The sequence below is a fragment of the Gavialis gangeticus genome, unplaced genomic scaffold (genome assembly GCF_001723915.1).
Source record: "Gavialis gangeticus isolate Ggan-Ray unplaced genomic scaffold, GavGan_comp1, whole genome shotgun sequence".
Taxonomy (NCBI): domain Eukaryota; kingdom Metazoa; phylum Chordata; order Crocodylia; family Gavialidae; genus Gavialis; species Gavialis gangeticus.
Genome location: NW_017728992.1, coordinates 22,291,986 through 22,305,456, shown reverse-complemented (window position 1 = coordinate 22,305,456; position 13,471 = coordinate 22,291,986). Strand labels below are relative to the sequence as shown.

The 13,471-nt window shown below is 44.2% G+C and overlaps 1 protein-coding gene across 1 annotated transcript in view; it reads right to left on the bottom strand.

The window, feature by feature from the left end:
- The window catches only part of FAM105A (family with sequence similarity 105 member A), a 46,002-nt gene extending 33,132 nt beyond the window's left edge, over nt 1–12,870 (bottom strand). The window contains exon 1 of the mRNA XM_019521293.1: nt 12,686–12,870. Coding sequence (XP_019376838.1) covers nt 12,686–12,785 — 100 coding nt within the window. The 5' untranslated portion in view covers nt 12,786–12,870. The remainder of the gene's footprint in view (nt 1–12,685) is intronic.
- Nucleotides 12,871–13,471: the final 601 nt, after the last annotated feature.

Sequence of the window (13,471 nt, the reverse complement as noted above, 5' to 3'; positions counted from 1 at the left end):
GTCATTGCTGTCCTATACCCCACAGATATCTCTTACTCCCTGTGAGTGAGAACCAGATCCTAACTGAGGGGCTTCCACCGGTATCCTTCAAACAGCCCAGTTCAGAGATGTCTGACTTCGCTGATTCAACTTGCCGTGCATCTTCTAACTGAGGGACTACCAATAAGTTACTAACCAAGTGGGAACTCTTGGTTAATTTCTTTACCTGTTTTATTATCATTGTCAATTTTAATTTTTATTGTTATGTTGTCTGCTTATTAGCTTAACCTTTTTATTAGCTATTATATATGCAAACTATATCTTTTGTTGGCATAAGTAAAATTCATTCTGTTTTGTAAGTGAAACTTGTCATTTCTTTCCTTTCCAACATCACCTTCTCGATCCCGAACCAAAAAGCCCAGTGGCTAATAAAGTTGCAGTGCTCAGTCAGTCTGCAACTAAATTGATGTACTCACAGTGCCTAGCTGGCCTGTGACATACAGCTGAAAGGGGACGACAAAGCAAGACTGGTGCCACACAAAACCACTATTTCAGGACAGATGGAATGAATTTGCAACCTCTGCTCATCCAATACATCCCACAAGTAAGCCAGGAACCTCAGGACTAAAATAACCAAAGGAAAAGAAAAACAAAATTGGACTGAGGCCATTTCTAAATTGCTGGAACTGCTGCTTGAGCTCCAGGGCTAAGGTGGCTGGGTTTCCTGCTTTGGATGCAACTATTCCAGCAGAAGGAACTGTTTTGCTGCCACAGCTACCCAGCTTGCTTGAATGCCAGGAACATGCCTACACATCCTCTGCTGCATCCTCACAGAGGTTTTGCCAACAGAACTACAGTACCTACAGGTTTTAATCTTTCCACAGCCTTGACACACTCCCACCAAGGGTGCTTTGTAGCCAACTGTCCACAACCACCAGCCTTTTAGGAACAAGAAGAGACCTGCCAGCCACTGCTTACGCAAAATGGTTCTAAAGAGAGCCAGCCTCCTTCTGCCTCCTAACATTAGAGTAATTTGAGTTGGTCTCACCTCCATCTTCTGATATAGGTGAGTGGCATGTTGGTCCATGCTGGTATAGGAAAGTAACTGTTGCTTGAAAGACTAACTTTACAGCAGTCTGTTCATGGTACCACCTCCACATGTGCCTTTAGGATACAGCTCTTTAAGAAAGCCACTTCATAGGGACATAAGCCTTCTGGGCCCCTGCATTTACAGGTAACTCGTAACTGGAGAAATCCCCAAAGCCACCATGTGAAACCCTCATGCATAACTACAAGGAATAATAGCTGAAACACCAAGAACGCAGGTAAAAACTGGGGAGACGGGGGCACTGCCAATGCTTTACCATTGCAACAACAGGGAAAAAGTTAATATATGCTCAAAAAATCCTTGGAGAAGGATCTTATAATCTCATGTCCCACCCTACAAAGGAAACCAAAACCTGCAGCTGTTTCTCATTTAGCACATTTTGCCCATAATAAAGCACTGTGTGGTGTTTTGAGATTAATATAATCAAAAATAATACCTACTTTTGTGGCACTACTTTCCTACTTCTTTTCTATTTCATGAGTGAAAAGATCCAGTTACACAGCAGTGTTACACATGTTATCCATGAGATCCTTCTTACCAAGAGCAGTGAATGTCTGAGAAAGACCCTGCACAGACTAAATTTGTAGATACATGGCAATACATATCAGAATACGTATGCCAATATAAATTAGTTCAGTATAGTTACTCTGGTATAACTCCCTGTATAGACACACTTATTTTGAAATATTTTCCCTTGTGCAAAGTATGGATATTCCACACAAACATCATTTAAGTTAACCGTGCCCTTTTAAGTTGTGGTTAAAGTCATTTGCTTGTGCCTGTTGAAAACACTGTACTACCTTTCCTGGCTGAGGGAATTCATATTTATATGAGATTTGGATGTAGTTAAATTTATAGTTTAAGGTAACTATTGCTCTACCAATAACCTCTCTTCCCTTTTTGGTTTTTTTTTCTGTTGCTAGAATTCTAATTCTAATATTTTTCTATTGCTAGGACATATTTGGAGACCTTGAACAGAAAACATAATAAATCTCTGTATACTGAACTAAAAGATGGTAACCCCTTCCTGCTTCTTACATGTCAGCTAAGAAACCAACTCTTACTTAGGCAGAAAGACCAAGATAAAGGGGTGAATTTTACAGCTCTCTCTAAAAGAAGATTCTAATTAAAACTGACTTTTGGATGGCAAACTGGTTCTGAAAGGCTAGTTGGTGAGGATTTTTTTCTAATGTGTAAATTTTAAAATGTTATAAGCAATTTTTGAGAGGTAGTAATCTTGGAATACCAGCAGCACAGCCATAACAGACATGTTTTTAGAAATGAACTACATTTAAAAGCATTGTCAGTATCTGGAGCTAACAATTTTAAAAACCCAAACTTCGGTGAGCACACCACAGTCAAAGGAATTACAATTTTAAAGCAAGTGACAAGAAATGAAACCAAAACTTAAAGTATATTAAACAAAGCAGCAAATTACTTGACTGCAAATGCTGGACTTCAAAGCATCATTTTTAACCATGCTTAGTGGGGAATAGAACCGCCCCCCCCCCCCACAAAGGTCTGTGTTTGCAACAGAGATAAGGTGATAGAGGGCTCAGTCAGTGGGCTATTGGTTATGAAGCTTCCCCTGGAACTGTACAAACACTGCATGCAAAGAAGGAAACAAACTGACTTTACTATGTTCTCACAGCAGCAGCTGACCGCTGCATAGCAGTAACAGCCTAACCAATCAATCACAACTTTAAAATGAACATAGGAGCAAGAGCAAACCATAAAACCTGTAATTACTTTCAGAGCCTCGAGCATGTGCCACATGTGAAAGCAAAAGTTTGAGGTTACACTATAGCGCCTTTCGTGGAAAACTATAAATTGCTTTTCAAAGTGTTGCTACTTCAAAGTGTTGAAACTTAGCACTGCTGTATTACAGATGGGGAAAACAGAAACAGAAGGATTAAATAGCTGACCCAAGATCTCCCAATGAATCAGTGGCAGAGCTGGAAATCTGGATATCACTTTCCTACAATTTTCACCTCTATGCCCTAACCTCTAGGGTATGGGGTCAAACGTATGGCCTGCAGACATCACCTGGCCTGCGGCCTTGATGGAGGGACACCTTCCCACAGCTGCAGACAAGCATCTGATCACAACCAGTGGTGCTGGAGTCCCAGCAGCACTGTGGCTTGCTCCTGCAAGGGCAGCCAAGAGCCCAGGTGACAGCCCCAGCAGATCTCTTCTCTCTTGTCTATAACTGTTTCCCTTGACCTTCCAATTTCATTCTACATTGCTTGACTTATGTATCACTGAAACTAGCATTATGTACAAAGCATAATGCATCTCCCTCTAAGTAAAGTCTTGAGAGTATAACGATCTAGTCACGCACACAAGTAAACAGTACCATGAACAGACTTACCCAAGTCCATGATGCATAAAGACAGAAAAAGGGTTTTAACAAATATTTACACCCATCTTCCAGTAGTTTTAAAACCTTGATCATATCCATGGGAAAAAATGTATACATGGATTCATTATAATGAAATGTTATAGCAACAGTTAATTATTAACTGTTACTATATCTTTGTAGGAAGCACTGTGCTATCACATCCTACATCAAATGCTGTAGTAACAACCCACGCAAAGACCTACATTTGCCAAGTATCAGAACTTGTGGGCAAAGGTTTCCATTATACTATGCATGCACTTAAAATGATTTTATCCACCCTTGAGCTGTAGGAAACCACCATTAGTCCACTCTACCTCTAACCAAGCAAAGCCAAAAGAGATGCACATTGTTTAGAGGCCATTAGTGAAGGTGTCACATGCGCTATCTCAGATTAATGTAAGGGCTTTAATGACTTACTATAGCTCAGAATTCATATTGTCTCCATAACTCAATCATAAAAGCCTTATAGTTGCTTTACAGGTAATGTTATCTAGGTTCACAGTTGAAGCAGGAGATAAAGTGCCATTATAACTGCAGCTACAGGTAAGGCTTGTACTATTTTAAATGCACTGGTGGAGGTTGAGCAGTGTGACACTTTTGTGTGGACAAACAATATATACTTCACTTCTGTGCCTTCTGTCAGTGCTTTGTAAACTATGGAATGACAACCAGACAGGGAGGAAAATTTAAAACCCAAGAAATATGTTTGTGAACAACAACATATTAAAAATAACTATCAACACAATCTTTATGGAAGGTTAGCAGAGACCTTATTTGATCACAATTGTTGATGCAATGGCACAAATACATGTTTCTGGTTTCACATACTATTTCCCGCCAGTTCACTAGCTTAGGGGCAGAGCCCTCCCTAAGAGTGCGCGGGATCTGGGGCATATCAGCCCATGTGGGACCGGGGGTGGCAAGCAGCCGGAGCATGGAGTCAGCAGTGTGCGGCAGCCATGGCGGAGCTGGTGGTACCTTTACAGCACTGTCCGTGCAGCCTGGGGCAGTCGCCCTGATTCACTTCCCCTAGGGCTCAGGGGTCAGCAATGTTTTTGGGCAGAATGACAAAAAAACCCGCAAACTTGACTTGTAAGATGTTGGTGTGCTGGGGTGGATGGTGGGGGAACCATGTTCGTTGTTATGGCAGCGCAGCCTCAGTCTCTTCTCCACCATCTGCCCTAAGGCACATATGCCAAGCAAAATGTCTTGGTGTGCTACGCTCTGGCACCCATGCCAGGGGCTGCCTACCCCTGTACTAACTGATAGCACCATGTCAGTGACTGACGTCATTCAATCCCTCTCCCCACACACACACAAAAACACACACTGTAGGACATTCTCTCCAAAATGACCTGATGAACAATGTGTTGTATTCAAAAGCTTGTCTAACTCTGTTACACAGCTGGTCCAATAAAAGATACCAGCATAAGAAATCTTTCCCTTTTGCAGAGATTCATAAAGCAGTTTTAGAGCCCAAGAACAGGCTAACCTGTTTAAATAGGCCATTTATCTCATGTTGGACTTACGAAGACACAAATGAACAGGTTTGAAGTATAAAACATGTTCATGAAAGGTGATTAAGAAATTAACACAATAACTAGCTGAGTATTTGCTATGAATAGCTTGAAAATTGCTCCTCTGCCCCTTTCAGAAACTAAAGGTATATTTTAGAGAGAGAAGAACAGTTTCCATAGTTCAGTCAGCGAGTGGGACAGTGTTGTGAGAATGATGAACATAGAGCAATTAAACCAGAAACCTACCCTCAACCTGTAACATTACTTGGTGACACATGTTTTCTAAAACCTAAGAGGGTCAATCAGAATGGCCACAAAACTTCAAAGGCCGAGAGTTAGTTTCACTGGTTATTGTAGCTGCAGAAGGCAGAGAAGATTTGGGCCTTATAGAGAAACTAAATCAGAGATGTATAGCAGAAGCTTCCGTGAACTTGAGCTCACTTCATCAGTAGCTGTGACCAGTAAGGAGGACAAGGGGAACAGCTGCACGTTAAAATCCTCTGTTATGGCTTTAGAATTCATGCACACTCTTGCTTTTGCTCCTGTCTCCCTTCACTTTTGTATTTTGAAAGGGAGTAGGAAGGACTTGGGCACTGCTAACATTTAGCAGTGTGTTGAGGAGTTTGTGACCCCTTGCGGAGCTATTCCCAAAGACACAGAGTTGCTGTCAATCTCAAAATTTATTCAGCATGCTGGGCACTCTGAACGAACTCAGAGGCCCTGAATAAAACTGTTAGAGGTGATTTATAGTTTACAGACAAGATGCACGCGCAGGTGGGAATTTTTTACTGTGAATATTAGGTTAGTGTGGGAAAACTCTTAATTATTTCAAAACTGGTTTTTGGCTACATGTTTGTTTTGAAATGGTAACTAATAGGGAGGAAACTTACTTTAGACTTAAAAGTGAATAGGATTTGGTTATTGCAGAGTCTTATCAGCCTGTCCTTGGAGGCTGAGTCGGCTGTAGAAGCTACACTATTATTTATGATTTTGTTAATAAATTTCTACACATGCAATAAAGAAAAGAAAAAGATAAAATTATCTCTTGTGAGAATGTTTTTTCCCCATCATGTGTCCACTACAGTCCTAAAATGAACAACTCTTTGAGTGCTTTATATCTAACATTTGATTCTCAAATAGAGAAATCACACACAAAAGAAAATCCTTTTCTGGAGTAAATCATTTCAAAATACTCCCTCCTCTCCACATACTTTCCCTTTTTCTATTAACAAGAAATTACCCATCTCTCTAACCTAACTCAAATCAGTACTCTTTTCTTGTTAAATTGTGCCAAGGTGAAAAAGCATGGTAAGAAACTAAGCATCCTAGTCTCTTCTCTAGAACCTTCTGAGAGCAGTTACACCTATTGCCAAGAGCGCTTCGGATTCCTTAAACCTACAATGGCATATCAGAAGCTCCCCTCGCCAGCTAACTCATCTACTGTTGGGAGTAGATGAGTCACTATACCAGGGGCAGGCAATTATTTCAGGTGGGGGGCCGCTTACCCAGTTTTGGCAGGCTGTTGAGGGCCACATGGGTAGCAGCAGGCAACACTGTCTGGCACGGCACATGGGGGGGCTGCAGCTGCTGCCGCCATGCACAGCCCCAACCAGCAAGCCCAGAGTTGGCACGGAGCCCAGGCTGGAAGCAGGGTCAGGTCACAAGCTGATGCTGAGCGTGGGGAAAAGCTGCCCCTCACTTGCTCCGTGGCCAGCACCCCGCACTGTAGCCACTTGCAGCCCACGTGGGGCTGCCTGTGCCAGCTCAGGACAGCCCCACATGGGCTGAGAGTGACTGCAGCAGGGAGCACTGGCCATGGGGCTGATTTTCCCCATGCTCAGCACCAGCTTCTTCCCTGCCGGAGAGCAGGGAGCTGGGGCTGTGGGCTGCCCCTGTGTACTGCAGGGCTGGGGGGCACTGGGAGTGAGTGGGCGGGGAGCCAGCAGGAGCATGGAGCCCGCACTGGTGTCCCAGGGCTAGTGCCAGCAGGGCCCAGAGCAGGGTGGCAGGAGCACAGGGTCCCAGCCAACAGGGGCTTTATGGAGCTGGGCCAGCTCCCCTCTCTCCCTGATGGTGCAGCCCAGCCCAGCCCAGCCCAGCTCCACAGACCCCTGCCAGCCTGTGCTCCGCTTTGGGACCCACCAGTGCTGGTGCTGGCCCTGGACATTGGGACATTGGTCCCAAGATGGTGACCAAGGGGCGGGGCACCTGTCAAGGGGCGGAGGCAGGAAGGAGCCCAGGGAAATGTAGTTCCTCCCCCACCCCGTGGCCAGTGTTCCCTGCTGCAGCCGCTCGCAGCCCGTACAGGGCTGTCCAGAGCAGGCATAGGCAGCCCCAGGCAGGCACTGGGCAGGCAAGGGGCCACTTTCCCCCCACCCCGCCACTCAGCTTTTCCCCGGTCTCCTTCCCTGCCCAGGGTCCTCCCCTGCCCTTCCCCCCCTCTTCCTCCTTACTTGTGGTTCCAGCAGGGGCAGCCACGTGGGGCTTCTGGCTGGGGGAGGGGGCTGCTGTTGAGAGGAACCAAGGGCAGATAATATTAATTTTCTAAATTTTTAGGGGCCCTGCAGGCCAGATAGAATGGTCTCGCAGGCTGAATCTGGCCTGCAGGCTTATTTTGACCATCCCGCACTATAACAATGCCAGAGCAATTTTTTGTCCCTTTTCTCAAACCTCAGTGAAAGGGATAGTATAAAGAAAGCACTTTATCTTAGTCAGGCTGTTTTAACCCAAAGTGGGAACTACCCCCTGGCTCTGCCAACTTAGGCCCCTGCTACATGTTACATACATTTTACAATTAACTAGTTAATCACACAATAAATTCAGATGGACCACAGGTGCAGAGTAATCATAACACCAGAAATTGACTCTCCTGCTATAAAAAGAGCCAACCAGCTACAGTCAGTGCTTGACAACATATAACTGTAGCTGAACATGAGCCAAGGCCTACCTATATGCAGTGACCTGTTAGCAGGTGCACCTGCAACCTCTGTTCCTTGCTAAACAAAGGGGAAAAAAAGCCCTCTCCTCCTAGGGCTGATACTAAGGCCCCTGCCACACATTGCATACGTCAAGCAACATGCTAGTGAACCATGCCATAACCTGTGACTGGCCACAAATGCAAAGCAATGATCACCCATTAAAAGGACTCCCCCAGTATCAAGCTAGAGAAGCAGTGCTTGAAGAGGGGTAACAACTCTAGAGCCTGTTTCCAGCCAGCTTCAACAGTAGCAGATGACAAAATGAGGGAGCAACAGTCTCAAGTTGCAGCAAGGAAAGTTTAGGTTAGATACAAGGAAAAAACTCTCTCATGAGGTGGGCAGTAAACCACTGGGACAGGTTACCCAGAGAGGTGGCGTGATTTCCATCCTTGGAGGTTTTTAAAACCTAGCTTGACAAAGCCTTGGCTGGGATGTTCTACCTGGGGAGGGTACTGCTTTGAGCAGGGGGGCTAGACTAGATGTGACCTCCTGAGGTCCCTTCTTACTAGGTTTGCCAACTCTGAATCTATTCTAGGAGGTTTCATTGTGATGACATGAATGAGTCATGACGTCAGGAAGGCAAATGCACATGACTACTACATTAAAAAACCCCACTGGACTCCTGTAGGTATCAGATTCAACATTTAATATTGAATGAATGCCCTTTCATTGATTTGCCCCCGGGTGACTCTCAGCAGGAGATTTCTATCTAACTCCTGGAGGGTTGGCAACCCTACCAACCCTCCTCTTCTATAAGTCTGGGATGCAGAAGGGGCCCTTAAGGATTTAGAGCAGACTTCAGGCTGGGGAGAGACAAATTCCTCCTGACTTCCGGGCTCCAGGCAGCCACTGCTCCTTCTCTTTGCGTACCAGCCCTTTTCTGTGGGGAGCACGCCTGGGCGGAGGAGGAGGTTGGAGGAAGCTGCTTCTAATAAGCGCTCAAGAAGCAGCCGGGCAGCACCTCAAGCCTCGGAGCCGGGGGAGCTAGAGTTAGGAGCAGGGCTGCGGGGAGCGGAGGGGGAAGCCTCTCACCTGCGGGGATCCCAGCGCTGCCGCCGCCGCCCGAGCACCCAGGAAGGCAGGGTAGGGCGGGCTCCTGCGGGAGGAGCTGCGGCCGGTCCCCGCCCCCAGGGGCAGCCGGGCTGCTCTCCCCGCCCCGCAAGAGCGATGCCCCAGGAGCCCACAGCCCTCCCGCGGGCAGCAGGGGGGACTTTGATCCCTGAGAAGCTCGCAGGCAGTGCTGTGAGGCAGGGGGAGGTGCCACCCTTGCGGGCACCAGCGGCTTGCCTATGTGGCAGGCAGGCCCTGCAGCTGTGGAGCTGCCTGCCCAGGCGGGCCTGGGAGCAGTGGTGCTCAGGGAGACCCGCGGGGCCGCACCCGCGAAACACTCGAGTATCACGGCTTCTTTCATCTCTTCCTAGGTTTGGGGCAGGAAGGCAGTCGCCCTCTCAGGGGTTTCAGGCCCCAAAGGGACTGGGCCAAACTGTGACTCATTTAAAGTAGAACCAAAAAGAAAAACTCACGCCTCAAATGTGGGTCCTCTGGCAATGTTTCCCATTGCCCCTGCTCCCCCATGCAGGGAAGCAGGGACAGTATCCTAGTCTAATAAGCAGGTCCAGCCAAGGTGGTACAAAATACTATAAGTTTGTTTCAAGTTTGGGGGATTGGATACCTCTTCTTCCCAGCAAAATCATCAGACTTCCTTTTTATTACTAGAAATAATTTTTTCTCCTCTATTTGGGTGGTGCCTTTCTGTTTTCTTCAACTATTTCCCTTAGGATCACGAGGGAGACTGAATCTGACAACTTGAAATCTAGCTAGGCAAGATGAATCCAAAATCCAGCATTGCAATCTGCCCCAGAATCCTCCTGCTAATTTTTCATTTTATGCTAATATTTTTTCTTATAATTTTTAACCAGGGTTTCCATCCCATTCACTGCAAGCAACAAAGTGACAAGATGCTGTATACTGTCAAACCAAAATAATTTTTCCTGTCTAGTTGCTTTCAGTCACAGCAGGCTTAGGTGTCACTTGATATGGTTGTAGGTAAAGCATCTGCGGACAGAAGAGCTCATTTTTAAGTTACTTCTAAGGAGAGGCATTGGCAAAGGTTTTTCTCTTTGCTAAAGGCTTAAAAGGAGATAAAAGTTAATTTCAAGGTCTTGTCTACATTGTCCAATGGGCTGTTAAATGATTCCTCCTTAAAAGGAAATGGGGAAGAAATAGTTTGCTCCAGCCTATGGATGGATGCCAATTTATTAGTGTTTGTTTTTAAAATACTGTGAAGTACTACACGAATTTTTGTCTGAAAACTCAGCACTTGAGTTCATTACACTATTAGAAGACTATGGATAATGGAAAATCACTCTACATACCCTCTTTCCCTGCACCCCCCACTTTTGTCTTCAAAACTAAGAAACTAAAGGAAAAATGGAAACATTATATTAAAAACAGGAGAATTTGGTAAATGAGTATTACACAAGAGCTGCCTTGAATCCAGAGAAGATGTAATGGTAAAGAATGATCTAACTTTGCATCCTGCCAGAGCTCTTTCAACAGAAATATCAAGAGTAAAATTGCCATCTAAAAAAAGCCTTAGCATACCAATTTGGACACAGTGGGTGTGTCTACACATTCATTAATGTGCAGTGGTTACTGCACATTTAATTTAGTATTTGTATAATCAAGTACTAAATAAATGTGCAGTAAATATAGTTACTGTGCAGCAGCGCTGGCACATGCCTTTTTAGTGATGCTATTTGGCAGTAGCCTAATAATACTATGATTTGTAGATGGTGGGCCTAAATCTTGCTTTTATTGAAATTCGTTACCAATGGCTTTGAATTTGGAGATTTAATTTGTGATGATTGTATTTTTCTCTTTACAAAGACCTGTGAGAAAATAGAACTTAGTGCTGCAAAAGCAGTTTCCCTAGCATCCAGCTAGTAAGGCTCAAGTCACTGGAATTTGTTCTAGAGCTGGAGCCATAAGACCATAAAAGTCCTGTCCTGCTGTAGTCATTGGAGGATCACGGTGGTACCTGTTGCCGTATACCTTAGTTCCCCCTCTTCCAGTTTCAGCCACTGGCATCTATTCTTTTTGGATAGGTCAGTTCTGGTGCTTTCCAACCAGATCAGAACTCTATACCTCTTCCCAACTGCATGGAAGCTCTCCTAGTTTATTTTGAAGATTTCATAGTGTAGAGACATGTCCAAAATTAGCTTCCATGTAACGACTAAGTCTTTGAGAGAGGGAGGGAAAAAAACCCACCTGTCCCATAATACAAAGTCCAAGTAAAAGAAGCATGTATCCAATTAACCTCAATGCTGGGTCTTCATCTTGACTCCAAGCTCAGTAACACTTCTGCCTCTCACATCCATGGATTTGCATAAGCCTTACAGTTTTTAGGAGAAGACTTCTAGCACCTCCTGCCACTAATCTGGCTTTACTACAGGCGAGTTTAATTCATCTCCATGCAGGTCTCTGACACAGGTCTCTGGTACAAAAAGAGAAAAATACTTTCCAAGTGGAAAATCATTTCTACTGCAATTTGGGTGGGAACTGAAAGTGTCCCGTGGCAGTGCAGTGCCAAGAAGAATTAAGAAAACTTGCTTGAAAGTTAACCCCTTGGAACAAGTTAGGGAAAACCACCCAAGGAAGCTAGTAAAGAAACGTATTAGACCGCAAGGGGGCCAAGCACCAGCATGCAAATGTATAATAGAATCCCATCACCACCACTGCATTTATGCATTCATCAAAAGGATACACAATACTAATAGGAAGGCAGAAGGAAACTTCTGCAAAAGGCATTCTTAAGAACAATAGCTAAGATTTAACAATGTTTCCTATCATTCCAGTTGAAGACTAATAGAACACTGACGTTTTAAGGACCACTACCTATAAACAGAATTCATCACTATGGTATTCAGGTTTCCAGAGCTCCAAGTCCTTGTCCAGGTGCATATGCAGAGTGATAGCAATGTCAGTATGGTTCTAAGATGGTTAGACAGCTTTGCACACTACTATTTGAAAAGGATGTATGTTCTGTCTTGTAAGGAATGTCTTCCATAAGCCTGCCTGCCTATACCATGGAACTCCTTATGGAGGCCCTCCTGAGCACCACTTCTTCAGGTCACAATTGCCTAAACTACCTCTCTTTCCATTAATAACCAAACAGCATCACTGAGGCAACTAAGGTGTTTCCTAGATGGGAACAGGTGTTTCTTAGGTGCGTGTTTCTTAGATGGGAATATACATTGGGCAATTATTAAAGTATTTTAATGGTTTTTTAGGCAATAGATGTGTTTTGTCTTTTTTGAAAAAAAAAAAGAACTCATGCTCTCCATTTTTGTTCATTGTTATTTCTTCCACTCCTGTCTGTCTGGTTTCACTCTTCTACAAGTATTATGCAAAGCCAGCAGATCAAGTGCAACTTAAGAAAAGACATGGACATTACTGTAACAGATCAGTAAGAACAGTGACAAACCTGTTTCCAGCCAGCTAATAACCTGCCAGGGTTAAGTCATAGCTCTAATTTCTCCAATCCCTCATTCACAGTTGAGTACTTTCCCTCTAGCTCATCTTCGTTACATTTGAAATGAAAAGGAATCAAACTGTATCCATAAACAGTGCTCATAAGACTGCAATCCCCAACATTTTTTATAGTTTACAGGGAGCCTGAATGAGACTGCAACAAACTCACCCACACTTTTCTTCGATGATGGGTTAGCCTTGCCGCTTCTTTCAAACTCAGCAAACTGCTGTCTGCTCTTGCTTGCCACTTTGTCCAGACGTCTCTGCATCTCCCAAACAGGTTTCTTTCCAGCAAGCTATTTTGTCAGTTGTAGCAACTTAATCTTCACAGACTCAGCTCGTCTTTACAGATCAACGAACTGTGAAAGGATCAGACTTCCTGTTTCATTTCCGTTAAGCTTTTCAAAGTTTCATAGGCAGCAAATGCTTCTCCATACACAAGCCACAAGAAAAAAATAATCAAGCATAACTCAGCTATTTATAAAGGTCAAGTTGGTTACCTCCCTGTGCATCTTCCACATTGTTTGACTTTTGGAGATAAGGTGGCAATTTTCAAACTGTGGTCCATCAACCAAGGCAGACATATGGGGGGCTTTGTAGTAGTCTACCAAAGGACAAACAGTGCTGGATCCTCCTTTCCAAGTGCTAACTCATTTAAAAACTGAAAACAACACAACTATTCAGTACTACTCATCCATGTAACTGTAGTTACTGATTTTTCTGCAGGGACCTTGTGATTTTGAATGGAAAGGGAGTCAGGATACAAGACTATCCCTCTGTTGAAATGTAGGCCACAAAGTGGGGTAAATGTAAACACGACCCACTTAACAGCAGGTAAATTAAAATAAGGTCAAGCAAACATTTAAGGAGGTTCTTGACTGTTCCTTCTCTCAGTTTAGTTAAATGATATTTGTTGTTCTTCAGTAGTCTAAGCCAACTTATTTTAAGACTCATG